Raw genomic sequence first — 22,324 nt, 5'->3', positions numbered from 1 at the left:
TTGAATTTCCCAGAGTCATCTGGCAACTCTGAAGGTAAAACACTCCCTCGTGATGCTGTACATGTAAATATTATAAATAACTAACCTTTATAGCATAGCTGGATTGTGTTATGCATAAAGTCCAGTTCTATTCGATAGAAAATGATAGTAACTTACTTTAAAAATGGGTCAGCAGCTTGTTTACAATCGCTGAGGTTTAAAAGAGCGATTCATGATCCCTCAAGAAGGGTTGGTCACTTTTGAGAAACAAACGCGTCTTATGCAATGCGGGCGAGCCTGGCATTCAAGTTTTTTAACTTTAGCCTACCTACAGTTTGTGATGCAGTTTCATATTGTTTAAAAATGCGAAAACGATCGCGATATAAACTTTTGCAATACTTTGCTGTAGCTGGATTAATAACACTTGTAGTTATCCTCGTTTTTAGCAGCACAATGCGGCCTTCTCTACCGAAGAAGACTGCAGCACCTAAAGAGCTCTATGAAGTGATCTCACCATCAACATACAAATTCATTCTGAACCAGCCAGAACTGTGTGAGGAGAAGAAGAGTCCTTTCCTGGTTCTTATGATCCCAGTGACTCTCAAAGACACAGAGGCAAGGACTGCTATTAGAAGGACATGGGGTCAAGATGGCTTGATTCCTCGTGTGACCATTTTGCATTTGTTTGTCGTTGGTCAGCCAGCACAAAGTGACCCAGTACTGCAGGAGCACCTTGAGAGGGAGAGCAAGGAATATGGGGACATCATTCAAATGGACTTTGTGGACAGCTACCATAATCTCACTATCAAGACGATGATGATTATGAACTGGATAGCCACTTACTGCCAGGGTGCCTGGTATGCCATGAAGATCGATGCAGATATCTTTCTCAATGTGCGTTACCTGGTGGACTACTTGCATGACCAGAGCGAGTCCTCGAGGAAAGACTACATCACTGGATCAGTAATCTCAGATGCTGTTCCTCACAGGGACAGCTTCAACAAATGGTACATCTCAGAGGATCTTTACCCAGACTCCTGGTATCCACCATACGTGTCTGGAGCTGCATATGTCTTTTCTACTGACTTGGCCAGAAAAATATCCTGGGCCTCTAGATTTGTGCGACCGATTCCACTCGAAGATGTCTATGTGGGGTTGTGCCTACACGTCCTGGGTGTAAAACCAGTTTATGCAACAAAATTTCTGGGATTTAGGAATCTTTTTGAGGTGCGCAAACTGAAATATGAAAGGTGCACTTTTGCCAAGCGCATTATAGTGAATGGCTTTAACCCACAGAATCTTCTCTGCATTTGGCATGACTTTCAGAAGTCTTATTTTACATGTTGATACAATTGAAATAACTAAAATTGTATTTTAAGTACCTTGAAGCTGCTAAACTTATGTGTAGTATTTGCTAGTACCATTCCTTTCACATCAAATAAATAAATAAACAGGACATGTGGAAGAGGTTATGTAAATCCCTTTCTTCGATAAACTATTTCAAAGACTATTTTTTTATGCTGGCTGTGGGCCACAGACCACAGAAGTATTATTAGTGATCCCTCACCTCTTTCGTAGTGTTTTTATTCTTCTGCCTTCTGGAGGATGGCAGAAAAATACACTTTAAAATGGGTGAGAGAGGTCACTTGTATTACCTGAGGAAGGAGGATTGGAGTCCTTAAGAAGAGGAGATACTGCTGTCATATGTTCAAGATTTTTCTTTATAGTGCGAGTCTGTATAAATAGCAATATCATTAATCTGTTTTCAATGATTAAGAGGCAGCTTACTGGCATTTGTAATAACTTGTTCAATTTAGAAATCATAGCTGCCCTTACAGATATATCAGCAATTTATTTAATTAAGCAGATTGCACTATTTGAACAATGCATGATAGCTTTAGTCTCTTTACATTCTCTACCGAAGTTGCACATATCATTATAAAAGAGTTATTTACCACCACGTATGAACTTTAAACAATAAAAAAATATTATTTATTTTTGAGGGCGAACGAAAAATACTAGTTTTTTTATTACATTTTGAGATGCTGGTACGTGATTTAAACAGAAGGGGGCGCAGTTTCCCTAAAAATAGTGGGAAAGAGGTTAGTTTTGATAAGAAAATATTTATTTAAAGATGAAGTGGTTAATATTGATCTATTTATAATTCACCTACTTGCTATGTGGTCATGCCCAGTGAATTTACTGCTCAGAGCACATAATTATTTGTGAGTTTTTTTGTATAATGAAGCAGAAATCATTAGCGCTGTCATCACTTTCTTTTGCATTTACAGCCTGTGGTGAAGTTTGTTCCTGGAAATCAGCTGCTCAAACATAATAATAAACAAAGCATTAAAAGTACATTCAGGCTGTTTAATTATATTGTATGATAATTAAGTGCTGGGTTATGTTTGTAGCTGTTATGATATTGTGTAACAGTAGATTGGCAGAGTTACAAAGTTGCATTGAGCTTCCTAGCCACACATTCGTTCGTTTTGAACGAATCTTTTGAGTGAACGAATTCAATGATTCGTCGGTTTCTATCTTTGAAAGAATCTCTGCGCAAAACAATAAAAAGCGGCAATGAACATTGGTGAGCGGTGACCAATTTAAATTAACATAAAAACTTTTAAAATCTTAAATGTATGCTATTTTATGAGTTGGAATTTGAAGGGAATCGCTTTTGATGCTTAAACTTTCAGTAGTCTATTAAATTTGCATACATGCAAATGACCACCTAATGAATCTATTTGATCAAAGATTCAAAAGAATCGAGTCACTGAATCAAAATCCCAATAACTAGTTCTGAGTAAGCAGCTGAAGCACAGCCGTGGACCTACAGGTGGGTGGGGCTAAACTTAACTATTATGACGTCATGGCAACTGGCTCCCACTTCACACAGCCCGTTAAACATGTATTTCTCATCTAGGCTGGACCGCATGCTTTAAACCCTACCGAGAAGCTGAAGAGGGCGGTTTCGTTATGCGCGAGGACTGTCGGTAAAGGGAGTTTTTCCAAAAGCGATGCCACCGGTTTGTCTCCGACTAGAACTTATTTTGGGGTTTATAGTCGATTTTATTTGATCGGCGAGAAAGCAATCAATCAGCAGCAGCGGAAGTGAAGACGCCGGGGTGCTTTCTGCTGTGAGTAAGCGATTGATTTATTTAGTTTTATCGGTTGCTAGGTTGTTATGCATCTTGATGATTTTCAAACACTTTTTTGTGTTTGTTTGAAGTAATTGTAAACTGCACGTGCAAATGTAATGTTTAAAACATTTCTGCTTACTAACAGCATCTCGCTCCATCCACTCATCGTCTGTCATTTTCATTTTCTCATTTACAGTTTTGTCTACAGATATACACTATTTCAGACCTCTCTCTCTCAGTGTGCAATGTAATTTTTAATCATTTCTACATTATTACATTAATAATTTAATGTAATAGTTTGTTGTATTATAAAATGTCATGTCGGTTCAGTGTGTTGTTTTTAAGTGTTTGTTACAGTCATGTGTTTGTGTCTCAGTTCATGGTTGCTTCTGTGTGTCTTTTTTCCTCATAGCTTCTGTCACATAGGCTCTTCCCAGCTTGTCTGTGTTGTGAGCTAAGGCGGACCGCCCCTCCACCCACCTCAAGATGCACATGAATAGCTTATTAAACCAGTGCAGTAAGTAACAATGCTTAGGAATTAATCAATGTTTTTGTGACTACATGAAATAGCTAGCTTTCCATAAAGACACGCTGCTATACACCTGCATGTTTATTAATTTGCTCTTCTTAATGCATTGAACGCTTGAATTGACTGAGATGTCTAACTCATTAGAGTATAATCTGCACTTGACATTTCTCATCTCAGTATGGCTGGGAATAAGTTAGTGGATTCACATTGAGCATGTCATGAAGAGAAGCAGATGTTTGCTCTAACACTCTTGATCTTGTGGCCATGGTCAGGGTCTCATCATTAGTCAGTGTTTTGATGTTGTCTCAGACAAGGCTGTTGTGTATTTCCATGTATAAAATATAGATGAAGTTTTTAGTCTGTCCTATACACTGTTTTTCATTAGATTCCATTGTTAAAATATGATTGTTTCTGGTATTGTGTTGTCTTTTCTTTTGATGGATATTAGTCCACTGTTTTTCGTTCATGAGGGTGTATATCGTTCAGTCTGTGCCCTTGTGTTGACGTAGTTGAAATCCTCGCTGCCCTTTGCTGTGAGACAGGAAAACAGTTTTCCTCCTCCATCTACTTCCAAAAGTACACTGCCCAGTCTTGTCTCTCTCATATAAAACAGCACACGACTTCTAGAAGTTCTTAAAATAATAGCCTCAAAAGTAGTACTTCATTCCACATATACTGTCTTGTTTGTCTTTCTGAATATGTTGATGCATGTTGAGCACAGACTTGTGAAACACAAAAATGTAATAAATCTAAGCTGAGGGTAGATTAAAAAAGAAGCATAGAAGGTAAGATGATTTGAGGAAGTGCCGAAGTGATTAAACCTTGATGTGCTTAGAGTTCAGTTGCATGCATGACAGTGACTGATATCTTCTGATAAAATAAAAGCAGTGCTTGCATAGAACCGGATATGTGATGGCTGATTCTAAAATGCCACAGCTGGAATTAGATGTATATTATATATTATCGTTCAAATGTTTGGGATCAGTATTTTTTATTTATTTTATTTTTTTAAATGATACTTTTGTTCGGCAAAAGTGCTTTAAATGCTGTTCTTATGAACTTTTTATTCATCAGAGAATCCTGAATAAAGTATAATGGTTTCCTCAAAAATATTTATCAGCAAAACTGTTTTCAACATTAATAATAAGAAATGATTATTGATCAGCATATGAGAATGATTTCTGAAGGATCATGTAACACTGGAAGTAATCGGTGCTGAAAATGTAGCTTTCTTCTTGGGAATAATTACATTTTAAAATGTATTCAAATAGAAAACAGCTGTGTTAAATTGTAATATTTCCAAATATTGCTGTTTTTTGTTAAAAAATGCAGGCTTAGTTAAGGCCATTGCACACTGAGTCCAAAATTTTCGTCTGAATTTTTCCCACGTAAAAAAATATGATCTCATGTTGTGTCAATCACGTTTACACATTGCCTCCGAAACTTTCATTCGTCATAAAAAAATTCGGATCAGGTTCGATTTTCTGCGTTTTCACATGCGTATCATGCATTTTGATAGGAAAGGATGGCGAATAAGAAAAAAATGGAAAAACAAATGCGGAAATTTCGGACTCCGTGTTGCAAGGACCTTAAATGAGAATAAGACACTTATTTGGAAAAATATATATATTTTTTTTTTTTATATACAGTGCTGGTCGATATACTTATCAGAATTCAGAATAATCTTGTAATTATCAGAATGCAAAATATCTGATACCTAGTTAGTTTTAGTATATTTTAGTGTCTGTTTTGCAAATAAGCAAAATTATTCTTCCCACATGTTGCTTATTTTTACTTGCACAGAAGAGTCTTTCCATGCTTTAGCTTTGACATGATATATCACTGACATATGAGTTCAGCAAAAATACATTTCGCTGGGTCACAGTTATATTGTCACTGTTTGCAATTGCAGCCTATTAGGCAGCACATCGTTGTGACAAAGCAGTCTTTATTCAGAGTCATTGTCAGGAAACTAGATTTGTCCTGCTGTTCCTTTGATCGATTTTTCCCAGACAGGTGGGCTCTGGTCTTAACAAACTCATTACAACTAGCCATCACACCTAAATTGCCTAAAAAATTGAGTTTGAGTTCGATCAGTTCAATATGCTGCGTTTGAACATGCAGGAACCAGTGCTCCCAAAACTAAAAGACAGACAAGAGATGGAATAGAGAAAAACATCAGCAAGATTTCTGACATTTTTGATGTTTGGTATGCCACTGTGCTGAATGTTGTTTTGTGTAGAGAAAGAGAGTGGGAGAGAATGTGAGGGGGAGACTTCTGGAACGATGCCGAAGCTCTCTCTTCTCCAACAGATCCAGTCTGGAACAGACTACAGATTCTGCCCCTGCAGTTCACACCAATCCCAGCAGCCACATGAGACACCGTGTGCAGAGAGAGAGAACTTGTCATGATGTGGATAAAAAACAAATACATGGCATGTTGTGTGCGTAGATGCTTATTATAGTGCAAGTGGTGTGAATTTCATGACTTGAACCTGTGATCTACTCGCATGTTCTTATCACTGTTTCATCTCTGTTCTGGCCTGGACTTGAGCAAGTTCAGGACTTTGTGTCATGCCGCTTCTCTTGCTACTGTCTCCTTAGGAAGAATAGCTTCTGCTCTGATATTCTTCCTCAATTGTTTACTGTAAATTTAATATGGTACAGTCATACTGTAAATGTAATATTACAGGGCTCTGGTAGATCTGAACCTTTATACAAAAATGTTTTTCTCTTATCAGTTTGTAAAAGAAGCCATATAGTGTAGCAAAGCGTTCTGACCTTTACAACATATTCTATCCTCAAATAAAAAATGAGGTAAGTGTTGTTATTGTTCGTTGAAAAAAATTAAATAAAATACAAATATCAGATTAAAATCAAATGAAAATTTGAAATTTTGTCTTGGCAACCAATAAAAAAAACATTTTAAGTATTAAAAGTACTAAAAACTATATATATATTTGGACATGTTTTTCACATTTCTGCCCTTTGAAGGTTGTAAACATGCCACATGCTTCCTGTTCTGGTGTTAATCAGTGAGTCACATCAACTATGGAGTGTTTATGTGATGCAAAGAGCAGACCTGTGACCCTTGCGGAGGAGAGTCATTAGACTAAGTAATGCTAATGAACCCCATGTTGCTGCCTGCTGCATTATCCAACATTTCAGATGAAAATAATTCTCAGATTTGTGCTTCTACGAGACCTGAAGCTGTGGTTTTGTAGTTTATTAACTAGGCTAAAAAATTAAAGTGTATTTTTTTTTTTTTTTGGTTTAATGTTTTATAAGAGTTATAAATGACCATTTTTATTAAAAAATAATCTATTTGTAGTATTTTGGAGTTTAAATGTAATTCATAGTTTCTACTTAACTTATTAGTTGTGTGTGCTGAAGCATCAGTCTTCCTGTAAAAGTTGAGGGTTCATTTCCTCTCATGTGCATGTGAAGTCAGGTTGCAGCCTTGTGACGGCATCCTCTGACGCGCTGTGCACTGTGTAAACTTTAAGTCAGTGTCTCCCTTTGACCCGCATATTTCACAAACCCTGAGTCTCCTCTACAGTGCCAGACGTCAGCTGCCACTTAGATGGATGCTTCCTCTTGGAGGTTGAGTCCACTTTCATAGGTGAATTTTATCACTGCAGTGTTAACTTGTGGTTTTGTCTAAAACTAAATCAGCTTGCATGCTTGATCTATAGTGTTTTTTTTCTTCTCGTAAATCAGCATGTTGTAGGATGGTGCCTCTTTTTGCACCTTGGTGCAATAACTGGAACATGACAAAGATATGTTTTTGTTAGTGCTGTCAAACAAATAATCGTGATTAATCGCATCCAAAATAAAAAATTGTTTACATAATATATGGGTGTAATGTGTATTTTTATGTGTATATATAAATACACACACATGCACGTATATATTTAAGAAAACATTTGTTTATATTAAATATTTATATGTTGTATAATAGAAATTATATGAATATAAATGTATTCATGTAAATATTTAAAAACAATATACTGAATGTGTGTGTATTTATATATACATAAAACAGTGCACATATAAACAATTTTTTTTTTAGATGCGATTAATCACAATGAGTCATTTGACAGCACTAGTTTTTGTTATTTTTTATTATTGTTTTCAGAATGTATCATATACTCAAGCTTCACCGGAGGTCAAATGTTGTTTTGAAAGCTGTTATTCATGTAAGCATGCACAAACATGTTCAATAAGGAGTCTCCAAGAGTCCAAATTCACTCATGAAGTCTTTTATTTATTGTTCTGGAAATAAACACAGAAAACACCAGATGAAAAAGACTTTAAGTGAAACAGACAGAGACCCATCAGTATTGCACTCTAAGCGTTTTTGCTTTTTAGTGAGGTTGTAAAACTGAAAAGGCTGTGGTTGTGCATCTGCTGCTGGAAACACAAAGACCACATGTGTGTGCTCTACCCATGATGAATAGTGCTAGATGATTCCCGTGGTTTGTGTAAGCGTGCCACTCTGTGCTGTTCCCCGGCAGCATCATTGGCCTGTGAAGACAGTCCCCATTGACTTCGACGCCCTACTTTATTCTCGGTGTCTCCCCAACATGGAAATATTGATGCATTAAGTTGTAAACGTAGGTCTAGACTGCAAATTCTACAAAAGTGTAAACCCACAATAGATTGCGTGTTATCAGATTTTACACAGTGATGACACACAAAGATTACCGTTTTACTATGCTGAAAGGTCTGGGGTTTTTTTTTTCCCAGAGGCTGAATTTGTCAATTTTTTTCAACTAACTGCCCACCCTCACAAGAAAAGCACAGTGATGTGCGACAATGTTGATTCCATGTTGCAAATATCCTGTGTGGGTTTAGATTTCAGACGCCCACCATATACACAAGCACACTACTGTTCAAAAGTTTGTGGTTGGTAAGATTTTTATGTTTTTGAAAGAAGTCTCATGCTCATCAAGGTTCCATTTATTTGCTTAAAAATATAAATGCTTATATGCTTAAAATACAGTAAAAAACTATTATTATTAATTTGCAGTGTCACAAGACACTTCAGAATTCATTCTAATACTGTATGCTGTTTGGTGCTCAGGAAATGATGCAGTGAGATCCAGGCAGTCGAGTAAATTACTGTCAGAGCTCAATTTTAGAAGAAATAACAAATTTATTAAATAAAAGTTATTAATAAAATAAGAGTTAAATTCGAAACAAAATTAAGATCTATTTTATAGTGGTGTGTAATAGGCCTATGTATTTGTACCGAAAATTTAAATTTTAATTTTGCTTTAACCACTGCACAAATGGAGCTTCATTGGAAACTTCCACTTTACTATATTGTTACTTTTGATAAGAAACAAAGTCTCATCTTTCAAATTATCGGGGGGGTTCTCAGGAAATTAAAAAATAAATGCTGTTTTGATGCTCTTTGGTGAGGCGTGACAGATCGTTAAACCCCTCAGTTCAAACGGCAGCGCAGAGCACCAGTGAGCGTGATCATAGCTTCCTCTTTACTTCTAGTTTTAACGTGAAATAAACATGAATAAACATCTCATGCCTCATGTAATCGCGCAATCAGTGTTTTAACTGCTTCAAAGACGTCAAAACAAAATGTCACGTAGCGTTTCATTTATCTCAGGCAAGTCATCAGTGTCCACAGCTCATTAGTTCGCTACAGAAATTAAGTCTAGAGAAGAGCATTTTGTGAAATATTAGACTATATACTCATATTTTACTTAACCTATTAGTGATCTCTTAATTATTTGATGTATGTTTAAATAAATCTGTTATGGAACCAGTTATGACAACCACTGTGAAAATGAATATATTTCAACAACAATTACAAATTTAGTAATTTAGAAGTTAATTTAAAAACTTTTAAATTTACATGTTTACATATAATAATCAACACTATTTAAAAATTGTATTTCGAAATAAATAGTAATTAAATTTAAGTTTGGGCTCAGATGTTAATTGTAACCGTAGAAATGTAAAAAGGCTCACTATAGTTTAGAGCATAAGCTGAGGTAGGCTGATTTTTATCCGTAGTTAATTTAATTATAATTTAATTTAATTTAAAGAGAGCTATTTGTTCAGTAAACCACTGTTTATTTTTAAAAAAAGCAATTTTATGTTTAGTTTTCCCCCTGCTATAGTGAAATCATACCGAACTGTGACGTCAAAACCGAGGTACGTACCGAACCATCATGTCTGTGTACAGTTACACCCATACTATCGTATTCAATAAATAAGATTATATAAATATTATATACTGTATATAAGAGATAAAGTAACGAATGTCAGAAAAAAAAGGAGAGGGAAACAGTAAAAGCATACATATAAAATGTGGATGCGGTTTCTTTGTAAAATAAACTTATCCATTATGTCATATGTTGTTGTTGTAAAGACTAGGGCAGATTAGGCTAGGTCATTGTGACCAGTCAAATGTTGCGGTTAAAAATAGATGTGTGTTTTTCACACCTTTAGAACAAATACAGCAAAACAACCACTTTGAAATATCATATCTTAAATGATAAAAACACAGTTTCTGGAAAAGAACATCTAGTAGCATTACTAATTCTGAAAAACATTAGTACTCACTACTCAGTATTTGAAATATGTCCAATATCTAACAAAACCCCAGTAACGGATATATTTTCCTACCATGTATGAAATGGGAGTATACAACATACATATTCTTGGAGAATACTACAAATATTACATCTTGGATCAAAAGATAAACACAAATATTTACATAAAGAGTAGTAAATATTTAAATACGAATATTATTATCTATTATTATAAATTCTGAAAAAATACGTTGTGCTGCTATTTTTTAAAATATGTAATATTTTTGTTGAAACTGTTATATTTTTCAGGATTCTTTGAAGAATAGAAAATTCAAAGCAAAATAAATGCTGTAATATTATAAATGTTTACTTTTGATCAGTTTATAACATTCTTGCTAAATAAAAGTATTAATGTTTTTCATCTCGTTTGAATGGTAATGCACATTACATTGCTCAAAAGTCTTGTTACCGCTTGCAACAGGCTCTGTCGTTTTTTTACTCATCAAGCTGCTCTATAAGTTTTTTGTTTTTTTGTGAGTTTAACAGTAACTACGCCCTTTTGTTTACAGCAAAAGCATACAATGTCCATGAGCTATTAAACGTAAAAAAAAGACAACACTGTATACAGTATCTCACAGAAGTGAGTACACCCCTCACATTTTTGTAAATATTTTATCTTTTCATGTGACAACACTGAAGAAATGACACTTTGTTACAATGTAAAGTAGTGAGTGTACAGCTTGTATAACTCAAATAACTCAACACACAGCCATTAATGTCTAAACCGCTGGCCACAAAAGTGAGTACACCCCAAGTGAAAATGTCCAAATTGGGCCCAATTAGCCATTTTCTCTCCCCGGTGTCATGTGACTTGTTAGTGTTACAAGGTCTCAGGTGTGAATGGGGAGCAGGTGTGTTAAATTTGGTGTTATCGCTCTCACTCTCTCATACTGGTCACTGGAAGTTCAACATGGCACCTCATGGCAAAGAACTCTGAGGATCTGAAAAAAAAAGTTGCTCTAAATAAAGATGGCGTAGGCTATAAGAAGATTGCCAAGACCCTGAAACTGAGCTGCAGCACGCCGGTGGCCAAGACCATACAGCGGTTTAACAGGGCAAGTTCCACTCAGAACAGGCCTTGCCATGGTCGACCAAAGAAGTTGAGTGCACGTGCTCAGCGTCATATCCAGAGGTTGTGTTTGGGAAATAGACATATGAGTGCTGCCAGCATTGCTGCAGAGGTTGAAGGGGTGGGGGGTCAGCCTGTCAGTGCTCAGACCATACGCCGCACACTGCATCAAATTGGTCTGCATGGCTGTCGTCCCAGAAGGAAGCCTCTTTTAAAGATGATGCCCGCAAACAGTTTGCTGAAGACAAGCAGACTAAGGACATGCCCTGTGGTCTGATGAGACCAAGATAAACTTATTTGGTTCAGATGGTGTCAAGCGTGTGTGGTGGCAACCAGGTGAGGAGTACAAAGACAAGTGTGTCCTGCCTACAGTCAAGCATGGTGGTGGGAGTGTCATGGTCTGGTGCTGCATGAGTGCTGCCGGCACTGGGGAGCTACAGTTCATTGAGGGAACCATGAATGCCAACATGTACTGTGACATACTGAAGCAGAGACTGGGCCACAGGGCAGTATTCCAACATGATAACGACCCCAAACACACCTCCAAGACAACCACTGCCTTGCTAAAGAAGCTGAGGGTAAAGGGGATGGATTAGCCAAGCATCTCTCCAGACCCAAACCCTATTGAGCATCTGTGGGGCATCCTCAAACAGAAGGTGGAGGAGCGCAAGGTCTCTAACATCCACCAGTAGTGGAAGAGGACTCCAGTGGCAACCTGTGAAGCTCTGGTGAACTCCATGCCCAAGAGGGTTAAGGCAGTGCTGGAAAATAATGGTGGCCACACAAAATATAGACACTTTGGTTTGGGCCCAATTTGGACATTTTCACTTAGGGGTGTACTCACTTTTGTGGCCAGCGGTTTAGACATTAATGGCTGTGTTGAGTTATTTTGAGGGGACAGCAAATTCACACTGTTATACAAGCTGTACACTCACTACTTTACATTGTCGCAAAGTGTCATTTCTTCAGTGTCACATGAAAAGATATAATAAAATATTTACAAAAATGTGAGGAGTGTACTCACTTCTGTGAGATACTGTAAATATATCCCTTTTGTTGGTGGTACGCTTTCACTCTATGGAAAAGATCAGACTGCGAATTCTTCAAAATGTTTCCTTTCCTGTCCCACTGAAAAAAGAAAGTCATATGTTTGGAATGACATGAAGGTAAATGATGAACTACTACTTTTTTTCACGAACTACCTTTTTAAATGCATCTGTACAGTATGTCTTAATAAACCCAATCTTTGTCTTAATTGTTTGTAAGTTGTTGATGTCTCATTTGTTTGTCGATCAAGAACAGTTGAATCTGTCCTCCTCTGCATGCTGTCCACGACTATTTTAAGACATCTTTTAGACCCTGCTGTGGCAGACGAGAGCCTTCCTACTCCTTGAGCTAATCGAGTACTCGTGAGCTTCAATCCAGAGCTTCACTTTCATCTATAAACGCTGCTTCCTTCAGAAACCAGCTACTATTTTTTAGAGCTTTGTGTTTGATAAATAATTTCTGAGGGTTTTTACAAATAATTATTTGATTTAAAAGATTATGAAAGTGTTTAACATCACATTCTGACACTGACACTTTTCTCAACACTGTGTTTTGTGTTGGGTTCTCAGCGGAGATCTCCAGGATGTGCGAGGTGGACGTTTCGTCTGAGCCCACCAGCCCGACGCTGTATAGAGAGTCTTCTGATACATACTGCCATGTGGACCGCTGGCAGAAGCTACGCACAGCCGTCCGCAAGCTAGAATTCTGGGAGAACTTCACACACGAGCTGATTGGCAGTGGATTCTTCTCAATGGTTTACAAGGTAACAGTTAAAATATCTTGAATCTGATGACATGAATCTGAAAGTGATAATATCTAAATATGCAGTAAATAATGTATGTACATTAAGTGCTAAGAAATTTTTGACAGATTTTTCTCCTGGGTGCTTTAACACATTGGCTGTTGAAAAATGTTCTCACAACAAAAAGCAGTGTAAAATGTTGACTTCATATGTGCATTTATTTTGTTACTTTCACAAATATTTTATGAAATAATATTTTGCATAATTATCATAAAAGTTTATAGTGAAATCCATCATATAGCAAAAAATGAAGCAGATAAATACAGTCTAAATGGAAATGGCTTTCATCATCCTGTTGTACTGCAGAAAGTCTCTTAGTGTGTGCTGTATGTGTGTGTATCTTAATGGCTCTCATACAGTGCAGTATTGTAGTCCTACTAATTAGAACATATTTTACAGCTAAACCCAGTTTGAGGTGGCCCCCGTTCCGGAGTACACTATACCCATTAATGGGTTCCTGATGAGTCCCTGCTGTGTAAATTACATAACCGATGATTGCACAGCTCAACCGTCCCAGCAGTTCTTTCCCTTCCTGTGTATTAACATGGAAGTGTTTCTCTGTGATTGTACTTTAGAGAGAGAAAGGAATGTTTGACACCACTTTAAAATAAGGACCAATTCTCACTATTAACTAGTTATGGTTATTAGCATGTCTGTTATTAACATATTGGCTGTTTATTAGTATTTACAAAGCACATATTCTACATCCCTAATCCTGCATAATACTTAAATTTAACAACTACCTTACTAACTATTAATAAGCAGCAGCAAATTGGGAGATTATTGAGGGAAAAGTCATAGTTAACGGTTTGTTAATAGCGAGAACTGGACCTTAAAATAAAGTGTGACCGAATGTTTAAATACCACTTGAAGATTCGTTCCCTGTAATTTCTTTTCAGGTAATCCACAATATCACACGGAAGGTGATGGTAGTAAAGATCTATAAGAATGATGTTGATCAAGACAGCATTGTACGAGAAATCAGCCTTCTGCAGAAACTCTCACACCCCAACATAGTGAGGTAAGACACTTGCTAATGCAAATTAATAACTTGTCATAAACTGTAACTCTTATTCATTTTTTTTCAGGCATTTTGCTTTAAGTTTTGCAATTAGCTTCCGTTTATCTTTAAAACTCTTTTTTGTTTTGTTTTGATCAAATTAATGAATTTGATCACAGAATTGTCTGCTAGTGTTTAAAATGAATCCCAGGACAATGTAGGTAATCTAGACAAATAGAGGCTTCTTTGAAGAAGCTCTTGTGTTTATGGTCATTTCCAAACTTCCATTTGTGTTATTTCAGAGGTTTCTGCCCTTGCTAGTATTCTAAAACAGTTAAACGGTAATAATGAAGATTGAGTAGTAGGTGTTTCCAAACGCCTGTAGAGATGTACATACTGGATGCATACAAGACTGTTACAGGTTACAAGTCACACTAAGCTCTGTCCAGCACAGCGCTCTTAAACTGCTGTTAATCTTGCACTGTGACGTGTGTTTGTCTAAGCAATCTCAGAATGGCTTTTTCCAGTGCGTTGCGGAAGGACAAAGCCATATTCAAAACTGCCTGTACAGTGTTAATTTATTACAACTTTCCAGTTACTGCCAGCTGTCATCACCTCAGTACAGATGACAGTCATGTTAACCCATGAACAGAACTGTTGTGTGTGACAGAAACCGCATGAGGTCACCATGACACAGTGACATATTACATTTACTGCTTAACTAATTCGTGGTTCTCTAATATGTTACTAAAAACAAGTGAAAACCTGAACATCGTTTTAACATCAAATTGACCTAATTTTCAACTTCTGCTCAATTGTTGGGCATTTGACACATGACGGGGGCTTTAGGCTGTATTTAGGCTGAACCTACTTGACAAGGCAGATTTAGGGAACGGATGATAACCTCCCACATCTCTTTTTCCAGGTATCTGGGTATTTGTGTCAAAGAGGACAAGTTGTACCCAATTCTGGAGGTGAGATCTCCATTTTCTCAGCTTCAAAATCAAAAAGTTTGTTCCGCAGTTTGTTTATTTTATGCAATAGATTGTAGTATGTTACAATTAGATTTTTGAAATATCATATAGATGTGATGCTTTGAAACTGTACAATTGATGGGCTCAACAATAAGAATTTTTCTGCTTTTCTTTTAAAATGTTTCATGTGTCACAAAATATATTTTATATTTAGCAAAAGATAAACAATGTACTACCAATAATAAATTACATACAGTATGTGCATTTTATATAGATATACACAATTAAATGAAATTGAAACATACTATGTTCATGTATATTAGTTAACATAATACAGCATTAGCCTATATAAGAAATCAACTCCCTAAAATCGGTAGCAGAAATGAGTAATACATTAAAAAATTTCGCCCTGTGTTTCATCTGTCAAGGAGTGAACAATTATGAGCCTATAACAGTATTTATTTTATTTTACAGTAAGGTTTAATTTGTTAACACTAGAAGAGTTCATTTGCAAAAACAGAACTCAGTTTTGAACAATTCTTAAATCCTGTTTTTTCATTGAGCATTCCAATTAGTCTGTCAAACTGCAGTTGGGTTATTTTGACTAGGTTAAAAAACCAGCTAACTAACAATAAAAACATGATCACACAATAAAAATATGATTTTTGTAAAAAAAAAAAACAAATCCCCCAGAGCTTTCGGTTTTTGCAAATAAACTCTTCTTTAGTTGAACTAACAATAAATAATACTTTTACAGACTTTATTAATATTAGCCAAAATCAAAAGTTGTAGTAAACATTAGTTAATACACTGTGAACTAACTTGAACAAACAATGAGCATTTTTTAATAACATTATTATTTAATATAATAGTATTGCATTTACTAATGTTAACAAATGGGACCTTATTGTAAAGTGTTTTATGTTATTTTATTTGCCCCAGAGAGATCCTTATTGCTGAGCGCTGCACATAACAATAACAATAACAATAAAAGTGAAAGTATTTGTTTTGTTCCCTTACGGGCTGTGTTTGTCTGTACAGTATGTTAGTGGAGGATGTTTAGAGGAGCTGTTGGCCAGGAATGATGTGCCTCTATGCTGGAGAGAGAAAGTAGACCTAGCCTCTGATATCACCAGAGGGATGATTTACCTCCACTACAAGAACATCTACCACAGAGATCTGAACTCTAAGGTACAGCAGGACTCTCAATAACACACTTCTTGCTTGGAGGAATTGTATAAAGCCTTTTGCACTGCACTTCTCAGAGTAATCATCAGATATTAGAGAATGGCTGTGTAGTCTTTCATGGAATTCTCCCCTGAGAAATACAGCTATAGATGTTTGTGTGAGAGAATCATTGGTTGCCAGGATTCACACAAGTGCTCACCAATCCTGGGGTGAGGGGCAAGGCAACAAGGCCAGTCCATTGTGATGGTAATAAACTCTCCCTCTCTGTCTTTCTCTCGCTGTCACATAAACACACTCTCCCTAACCCTTCCCATCTCATTTGAAAAAATGCAAAATGCACAAACAGTGTATAGGCTTGCAGATCCCATACCCCCCTTTTTAGTTTTTAGCCAGGCCTCGACTGTCTATTTGTCAGCCATTCAGATATGAACAATGAGCAAACAAAAATGCCAGCCACACAATTTACACAATCGTGACATCTAGCACATTGGGTAGTAGGACCATCAATTGGTTTCCACTGCACTGCAAGTTGGCATAAGTTGGTATGACTAGGGAAGTTGTGTCAGAAAACAGAAAGTATTAGGGTCTACTGCTTCCCTGAAACTGGTGTTTTTAAGTACTTACATTCATATGCTGAATAGCATAAAGTGTCACAGAACTACAAGATCTAAATATGATCTTCTACAATCCGATCAAAACATTTAATGTTTTTTTTTTTTTACTGTTCTTTTAGTGTCACTTACATACTATAATAGTTTTTGTTAATATTTTGAAATATATATATATAAAAATAAATAAATCAAAGTTCAAAACTAAGTTTTAGTTTTATTTAACTGTCATAACCCTGGACAACAGCAGCTCTAACTTTTCTAAGTGCAAAAATATAAACGCATATGAGTATTGTATTTTTGTCTAAGGATTTTATTTTATTATTTTAATATTTCCTTAATATTATATTATAATAATTATATATAATTACTAGAATGAAATGATTATTTTTTTTCTGTTGATTATTTTTGTTGAATCAAACAACCTTATTGCTTTTCTTTCAAACCCAGCCATTAGCTGCATAGCCGGAGGGTGTTGCAACACTTGGCATATGCATGAGTTACTGTTCTAAATTTGGAAACTTCTAGACTCGGGGCTGTGCTTGGAGTTTTCTTAGCCCTATAATCATAGGTCAGTTTTTGGGATGGAGGCTTGGCTCAGTTTTCTAATTCAGTCCAGATGCAGAACTCACTGTTGTATCCATCAGCACTTTCTGCTCCAAGAGTACCACAGGTCTTATGTAACGTCTCGGTTGTACCTGGATTCCCCCTGCTCTGGTCAGCCTCAATGTTTCCTCATTTACCTTTCTTCTAAAATAACAGGCCATTTTTATTACATCCTCAATCATTTTGCTTTAAACTGAGTTTTCAGACTACATGGTAATGTTTCTAACCATAACACATCATCACTAGAGACCATTCAAACTGAAAGCGAGGTATAACATTGCATATTGGTACCCCTGGAGTGATAGAGATGAAGGAGAGGAATTGTAGGCGGTCCAGACCCTTTGGCGAGGTACAGGGTCAGCTGAATAATTCATTAAACGGAGAAGGTGATGATGAGGAACGTCTTTCATTTGAGCCTGGGAGTTCTGCTTCAGCCGTCAGGCACATTGTCTCAAAAGAATATTAAAGACATGCTACGGATACTAAACCACAAAACTGCAGTCATGCATCTTATTTATGCTTGTGTTGTATTTGTCTTTATCTGTATTGCATTTAGATGCTTATTAATTCCACAGGTTTACATTCACACAAAAAGCCCACAAACAAGTCAGTCAGCACAGCTTCAAAACTTGTTTGATTTGTTTTCATTTGGAAAACATAGTATAAATGTCTGCCATATAGAGGTGTTATTTGGTATTAGACAAGTTCAGATTTCGGAAATGCTATGTAAGAGTTTTTGCAGGAGATTGTAATGAGTTTAGAAACTTTCCTGCTGGTTTTTGGCGCCGCCTTTTGGCAGAGAAGAACAGCACATTCATGTCAAATAGTTTTGTTACCCAAGGCGCTTGTTTAAAAATGTAAAAATAATGTTTTGCCTGTCTATATCTGGTATATTTTAATTAATGTGACATTATTTAAAAAGAAAGTTTTATTCATAATATGCAATTATTTATTAGCGCAAATAAAGCTGTATATGAGGTACTCTTTAAAAGTTTGAGGTCAATTTAGATTTTTTTTTAAAGAAATGTAATTCTTTTATTGATCAAGGATGCATTAAATTGATAAAAGGTGACAGTAAAGACATGGATTAAAAAAATGCTTTGAACTATCTATTCATTAAAGAATCCTCAAAAACATTTCACTAATAATAAGAAATGTTTCTTGAGCTGCACATCAGCATATTGGAATGATTTCTGAAAGATCATGTGACACTGAAGACTGGAGTAATGGCTGTAATAATATTACTGATTTTACTTTATTATATTTTACAGTCCTACGAGTGAGAATAAACTAATAGTACAAAGAGACTAAAAATACTTATTTTGCATCAAAACATCTTTGTGTGTTTGTGTCTCCTGAAGAATTGTCTAATAAGGGTGTCAGCGAGAGGCAGAGAAGCTCTGGTTACTGATTTTGGTTTGGCTCGAGAGGTGGTTGAACTTCCTGCAAAGGACAGAAAGCTTTCACTTGTGGGCTCTGCTTTCTGGATGGCCCCTGAGATGCTGCGTGGGGAGCCCTACGACCGCAAGGTAATGACTTAAAATTGAAAGAGCAAGATGTGAAATGGTGGTCTTATGTGATGTTCTAAAGCATTTTCTAGTTCTCACCTACTGATTTTGCTTTGTGACGTTAGGTGGATGTGTTCTCTTTTGGAATTGTTTTGTGTGAAATTCTGGCTAGGATCCCAGCAGACCCAGAAATCCTTCCAAGAACACAGGTGATTATAAATAGAATTATTGACGCTTTGGAAATGCCAGAAAATATTACATTCAGTATTAGTTTTCTACAAAAAAAAACCCTACTGTCCCCATATGCATTTATGATTGTGTGTGTTGCAGGACTATGGCCTGGACATATCAGCATTTGGGAAAATGGTCAGTGAGTGTCCTCAGCGTCTTTTAGAGCTGGCAGGCAGCTGCTGTCTGGTAAGTGACCTTGTTACCTTTTTTGTATATCAAATGGACACACATTTCCTCTGTCAGTTATGCCTAAAACTAACAAACCCTTTGAAAAAGGAAGTAAAGCGTTACCATTGACTGTTGGTGTTTCTCACGCAGATAGAGGCTTTCCGAAGACCCTCTTTCACAGAGCTTCAAGACGAGTTGGGTGAAATCGCTGAGACTTTGGAGGCTCCTCACAATGATCTCACCACAGGCTGATCTGCGGCACATCCTCTGGTCTCCCATCAGCCCTGCGAATGGACACAAGCAGCTGGAGTTCTGTACATAGACTAAAGCACAATGACAAATGCAGCAGAACCGCAGTTCTCTCTGGGCTGTTTGCATTGAAAGAGCAAATCAAGGAAAAGGTCGCTATTTATTTTGAATGTTCTAGATGGCCTACAGTTCAACTCTGCACAGCTGTACGTAATATATACTGTGCAATATATAGTAATAGTATACCAAGAGAAATATTGTATCAGGTTCCAGCTAAAGTGTTTAGCTGTTTGCAGTGTCATAATTTACAAAGCTACAGATTTTCAAAACTATTGCTATTTCTGTTTTGTATACGAATCAGTTTATATTGAAAAACAACCTTAAAATAGGTTTTGAGGCTTAAGTTAACCATTGATAAAAGGACTAACTTGAGGGTCTCAAGTTTTAAATAATCAAATAATATTTTCATAGGCTTCAGTATATTGATACTTGATTAAATTTGATTATACAAGAGAAAGTAATTTATTTTGGTACCAATTGCCCAAATAGGAAAAAAGTGCATTTGTATTGCTGACTTTTTTTGAAAAGCGACATATTTGAAAAATGACTGTACTTTTCGTTATTTGAAAAGCAATTTATACAGGAGCAAGCACTCAACTCATCACTTGTGGTTTTGCCTCCACTGAGCTGAGCTGCTGATCTTTGGAAATTGTCCATAAGACTCGGCAGCCACCACAGGATGAGGCCCTTTTCCTGCCTGCAAGGGCGTCGTTGTCTTTCTTTTCAACATTCAAAGCTTAAATGTTTCATGTTTTAACACTTTTTGTCTATTTTAGTTGACTTGTTTGCCATGTGTTGTAAATTTCAGTACTCACACATACAGTATGTATCAGAAGCACGAGATGGCACCAGTCCGACTCCAATAAACAGTGACACCAAACAATTTCTCTGGACATATTATTGGCTGTAACTGAATAAGAAATGTGAGATTAAATCTTTTCCAGACCAACCTGCTGTAGTATTCTGAAAACTTGTGCAACTTCTCAGTCCACTCAGTAATACTAAAATCAATATTCCTCTCTAATGCGTAACTTGGCACTATTGATTTGTATTTGTTTTTAATATTTATATAAATTCTGCATAGATGTTATTTCAGTTTTTAATCATGCTGCTCTAGTGAACTGCCTGTTGAACATCGTTCAAGTTAACTTTAACAAAATCTACATTCTGTGCCTCAAAGAGGAAGCTTGAGTTCTTGGGAATCTTGTGTTGAGAACTATGTCATGCTAACCTCAAATCTCTGAAACAAGCCTGATGTCTGTATAGTCTGAATCCTCTTGTGGTTTGTAGTGTTTTTGTAATACAGTACATGATATAAAAAGAGAAAAGGAAGCAAAGTGAATGGTGTGTATTTTTCAAATAAAGCCTTTGAAAATCCACCGGTTTTGTCTTATGATAATAACAGCACGTGAACTGCACTATTAGCATCAGGATTTTATAAACTCTCTCTGCTTGAAAGAACTTGATGTATGATAAACATTTGTGTAACTCATATCAAAATGCGCTTACTTTCATGTCTGGTTACCTGGCAACTTTGTCTACTGTGTGGACTCTTAAGATTCCCACTGCTAATCGGCTTTCTTTGTGGCGCCTGCCATCAAACCACTCAATGCAAATGATTTGAATAATCATGAATGACAATCAGTGTATCATGGGATTATTCTCTTTATGTGATCCTGGGCTACTGAATTAATAACTCGGGTGAAAGGTGACAAGTTTAAAACTGCCCTGAACTTTATCTACAGCAGACCAAACAAACCTTAGAGTTTGAACAGACTTTATAATGGAAATGGCTCTGCACATTCTTAAGTTCCTTTAGAAATCACTGTTTGAATGTCGCATCGTTGCTTGTTTTCCCTCAGGGATCAATTTTATACACCCCTTGTATTGTCCTTGCTTGACCTGAAAACAAAATGGAACAATTTAACTGGTGCTCTTAGTGTTTATACAACGGTTGGTTTCCAGCTGTACCAAATCACTGAATAGATGTGAATGCATAATTAAACACTGGCTTTACTTCTGGTTTCTGGCGGTGAGCTTTGTTAAAGCAAAGCAAGTCTGTTGCTGTACAGATCAAAGGCACTTGTTGAGCTTCATGTTTTATCAAGCGTTTTAGCAGTAAGAGAGCAAAAGTCCACCATTTAATGTTTTTAACATAGCATATGGTCATAGTTAACTGGAATATTAATATTAACAATATAAGATTAGATTTGGATGAAGTTAATATATATAACTGTGCCTGTTTTTCTGCCAAGCTCATGTTCATTTGTCAGTTTCTGTTGGCTGAATCTGCTACTATGTGACCATTACACACAGAACCATCCTGAAAAAAGACAACAACATCTAGAAAACAGTGAGTCCAGATAAAGAGATAAATACTGTTCCTTTTACACAGAACACAGTTCCATAATGCACTGCAACAAACTCTGTGGGGGTGGGAATAAATTCAAGGTATTTAAAGCACTATTTGTACGGCACACAATTTTGCAACCATTGTAGAGTGTTCCTAATCAGACACTTATGAGGCTCCATAAAAGAAGAAG

The 22,324-nt window shown here is 36.4% G+C and overlaps 2 protein-coding genes across 4 annotated transcripts; both read left to right on the top strand.

The window, feature by feature from the left end:
* The first annotated feature begins 11 nt into the window (after positions 1-11).
* Positions 12-2,338, top strand: LOC306869828 (beta-1,3-galactosyltransferase 1-like). 2 transcript variants are annotated; one of them, XM_079416752.1, is made up of 2 exons: positions 12-34; positions 426-2,338. In XM_079416752.1, exon 2 carries the CDS (start codon positions 433-435, stop codon positions 1,324-1,326), a length of 894 nt encoding a protein of 297 aa, XP_079272878.1. In that variant the 5' UTR covers positions 12-34; positions 426-432; the 3' UTR covers positions 1,327-2,338. The 2 variants fall into 2 exon arrangements, with proteins under 2 accessions (XP_079272878.1, XP_079272877.1); XM_079416751.1 differs by having other exon boundaries at positions 18-63; positions 426-2,324.
* A 505-nt stretch (positions 2,339-2,843) lies between these two features.
* On the top strand, positions 2,844-21,159 carry LOC306869827 (dual specificity testis-specific protein kinase 2-like). 2 transcript variants are annotated; one of them, XM_079416749.1, is made up of 10 exons: positions 2,844-3,119; positions 3,535-3,639; positions 12,957-13,150; positions 14,089-14,210; positions 15,115-15,163; positions 16,205-16,354; positions 18,927-19,094; positions 19,199-19,282; positions 19,404-19,490; positions 19,623-21,159. In XM_079416749.1, the coding sequence occupies exons 2-10, from the start codon at positions 3,609-3,611 to the stop codon at positions 19,722-19,724; spliced, it is 987 nt and encodes a 328-aa protein (XP_079272875.1). In that variant the 5' UTR covers positions 2,844-3,119; positions 3,535-3,608; the 3' UTR covers positions 19,725-21,159. The 2 variants fall into 2 exon arrangements, with proteins under 2 accessions (XP_079272875.1, XP_079272876.1); XM_079416750.1 differs by lacking the exon at positions 3,535-3,639 and having other exon boundaries at positions 2,868-3,119.
* Positions 21,160-22,324: the final 1,165 nt, after the last annotated feature.

Source organism: Barbus barbus, assembly GCF_936440315.1.
Source record: "Barbus barbus genome assembly, chromosome: 5".
Taxonomy (NCBI): Eukaryota; Metazoa; Chordata; class Actinopteri; order Cypriniformes; family Cyprinidae; genus Barbus; species Barbus barbus.
This window is presented reverse-complemented; position numbering and strand designations above follow the sequence as displayed.

What these genes read in the sequence shown, in the direction of transcription:
- LOC306869827 (XM_079416749.1), top strand. Translation starts at nt 3,609, where the DNA reads ATGCACATGAATAGCTTATTAAACCAGTGCA. An exon ending in TAGCTTATTAAACCAGTGCA is followed by an intron (nt 3,640 to 12,956) that starts GTAAGTAACAAT and finishes TTGGGTTCTCAG; the next exon opens with CGGAGATCTCCAGGATGTGC. An exon ending in AAATCCTTCCAAGAACACAG is followed by an intron (nt 19,283 to 19,403) that starts GTGATTATAAAT and finishes TGTGTGTTGCAG; the next exon opens with GACTATGGCCTGGACATATC.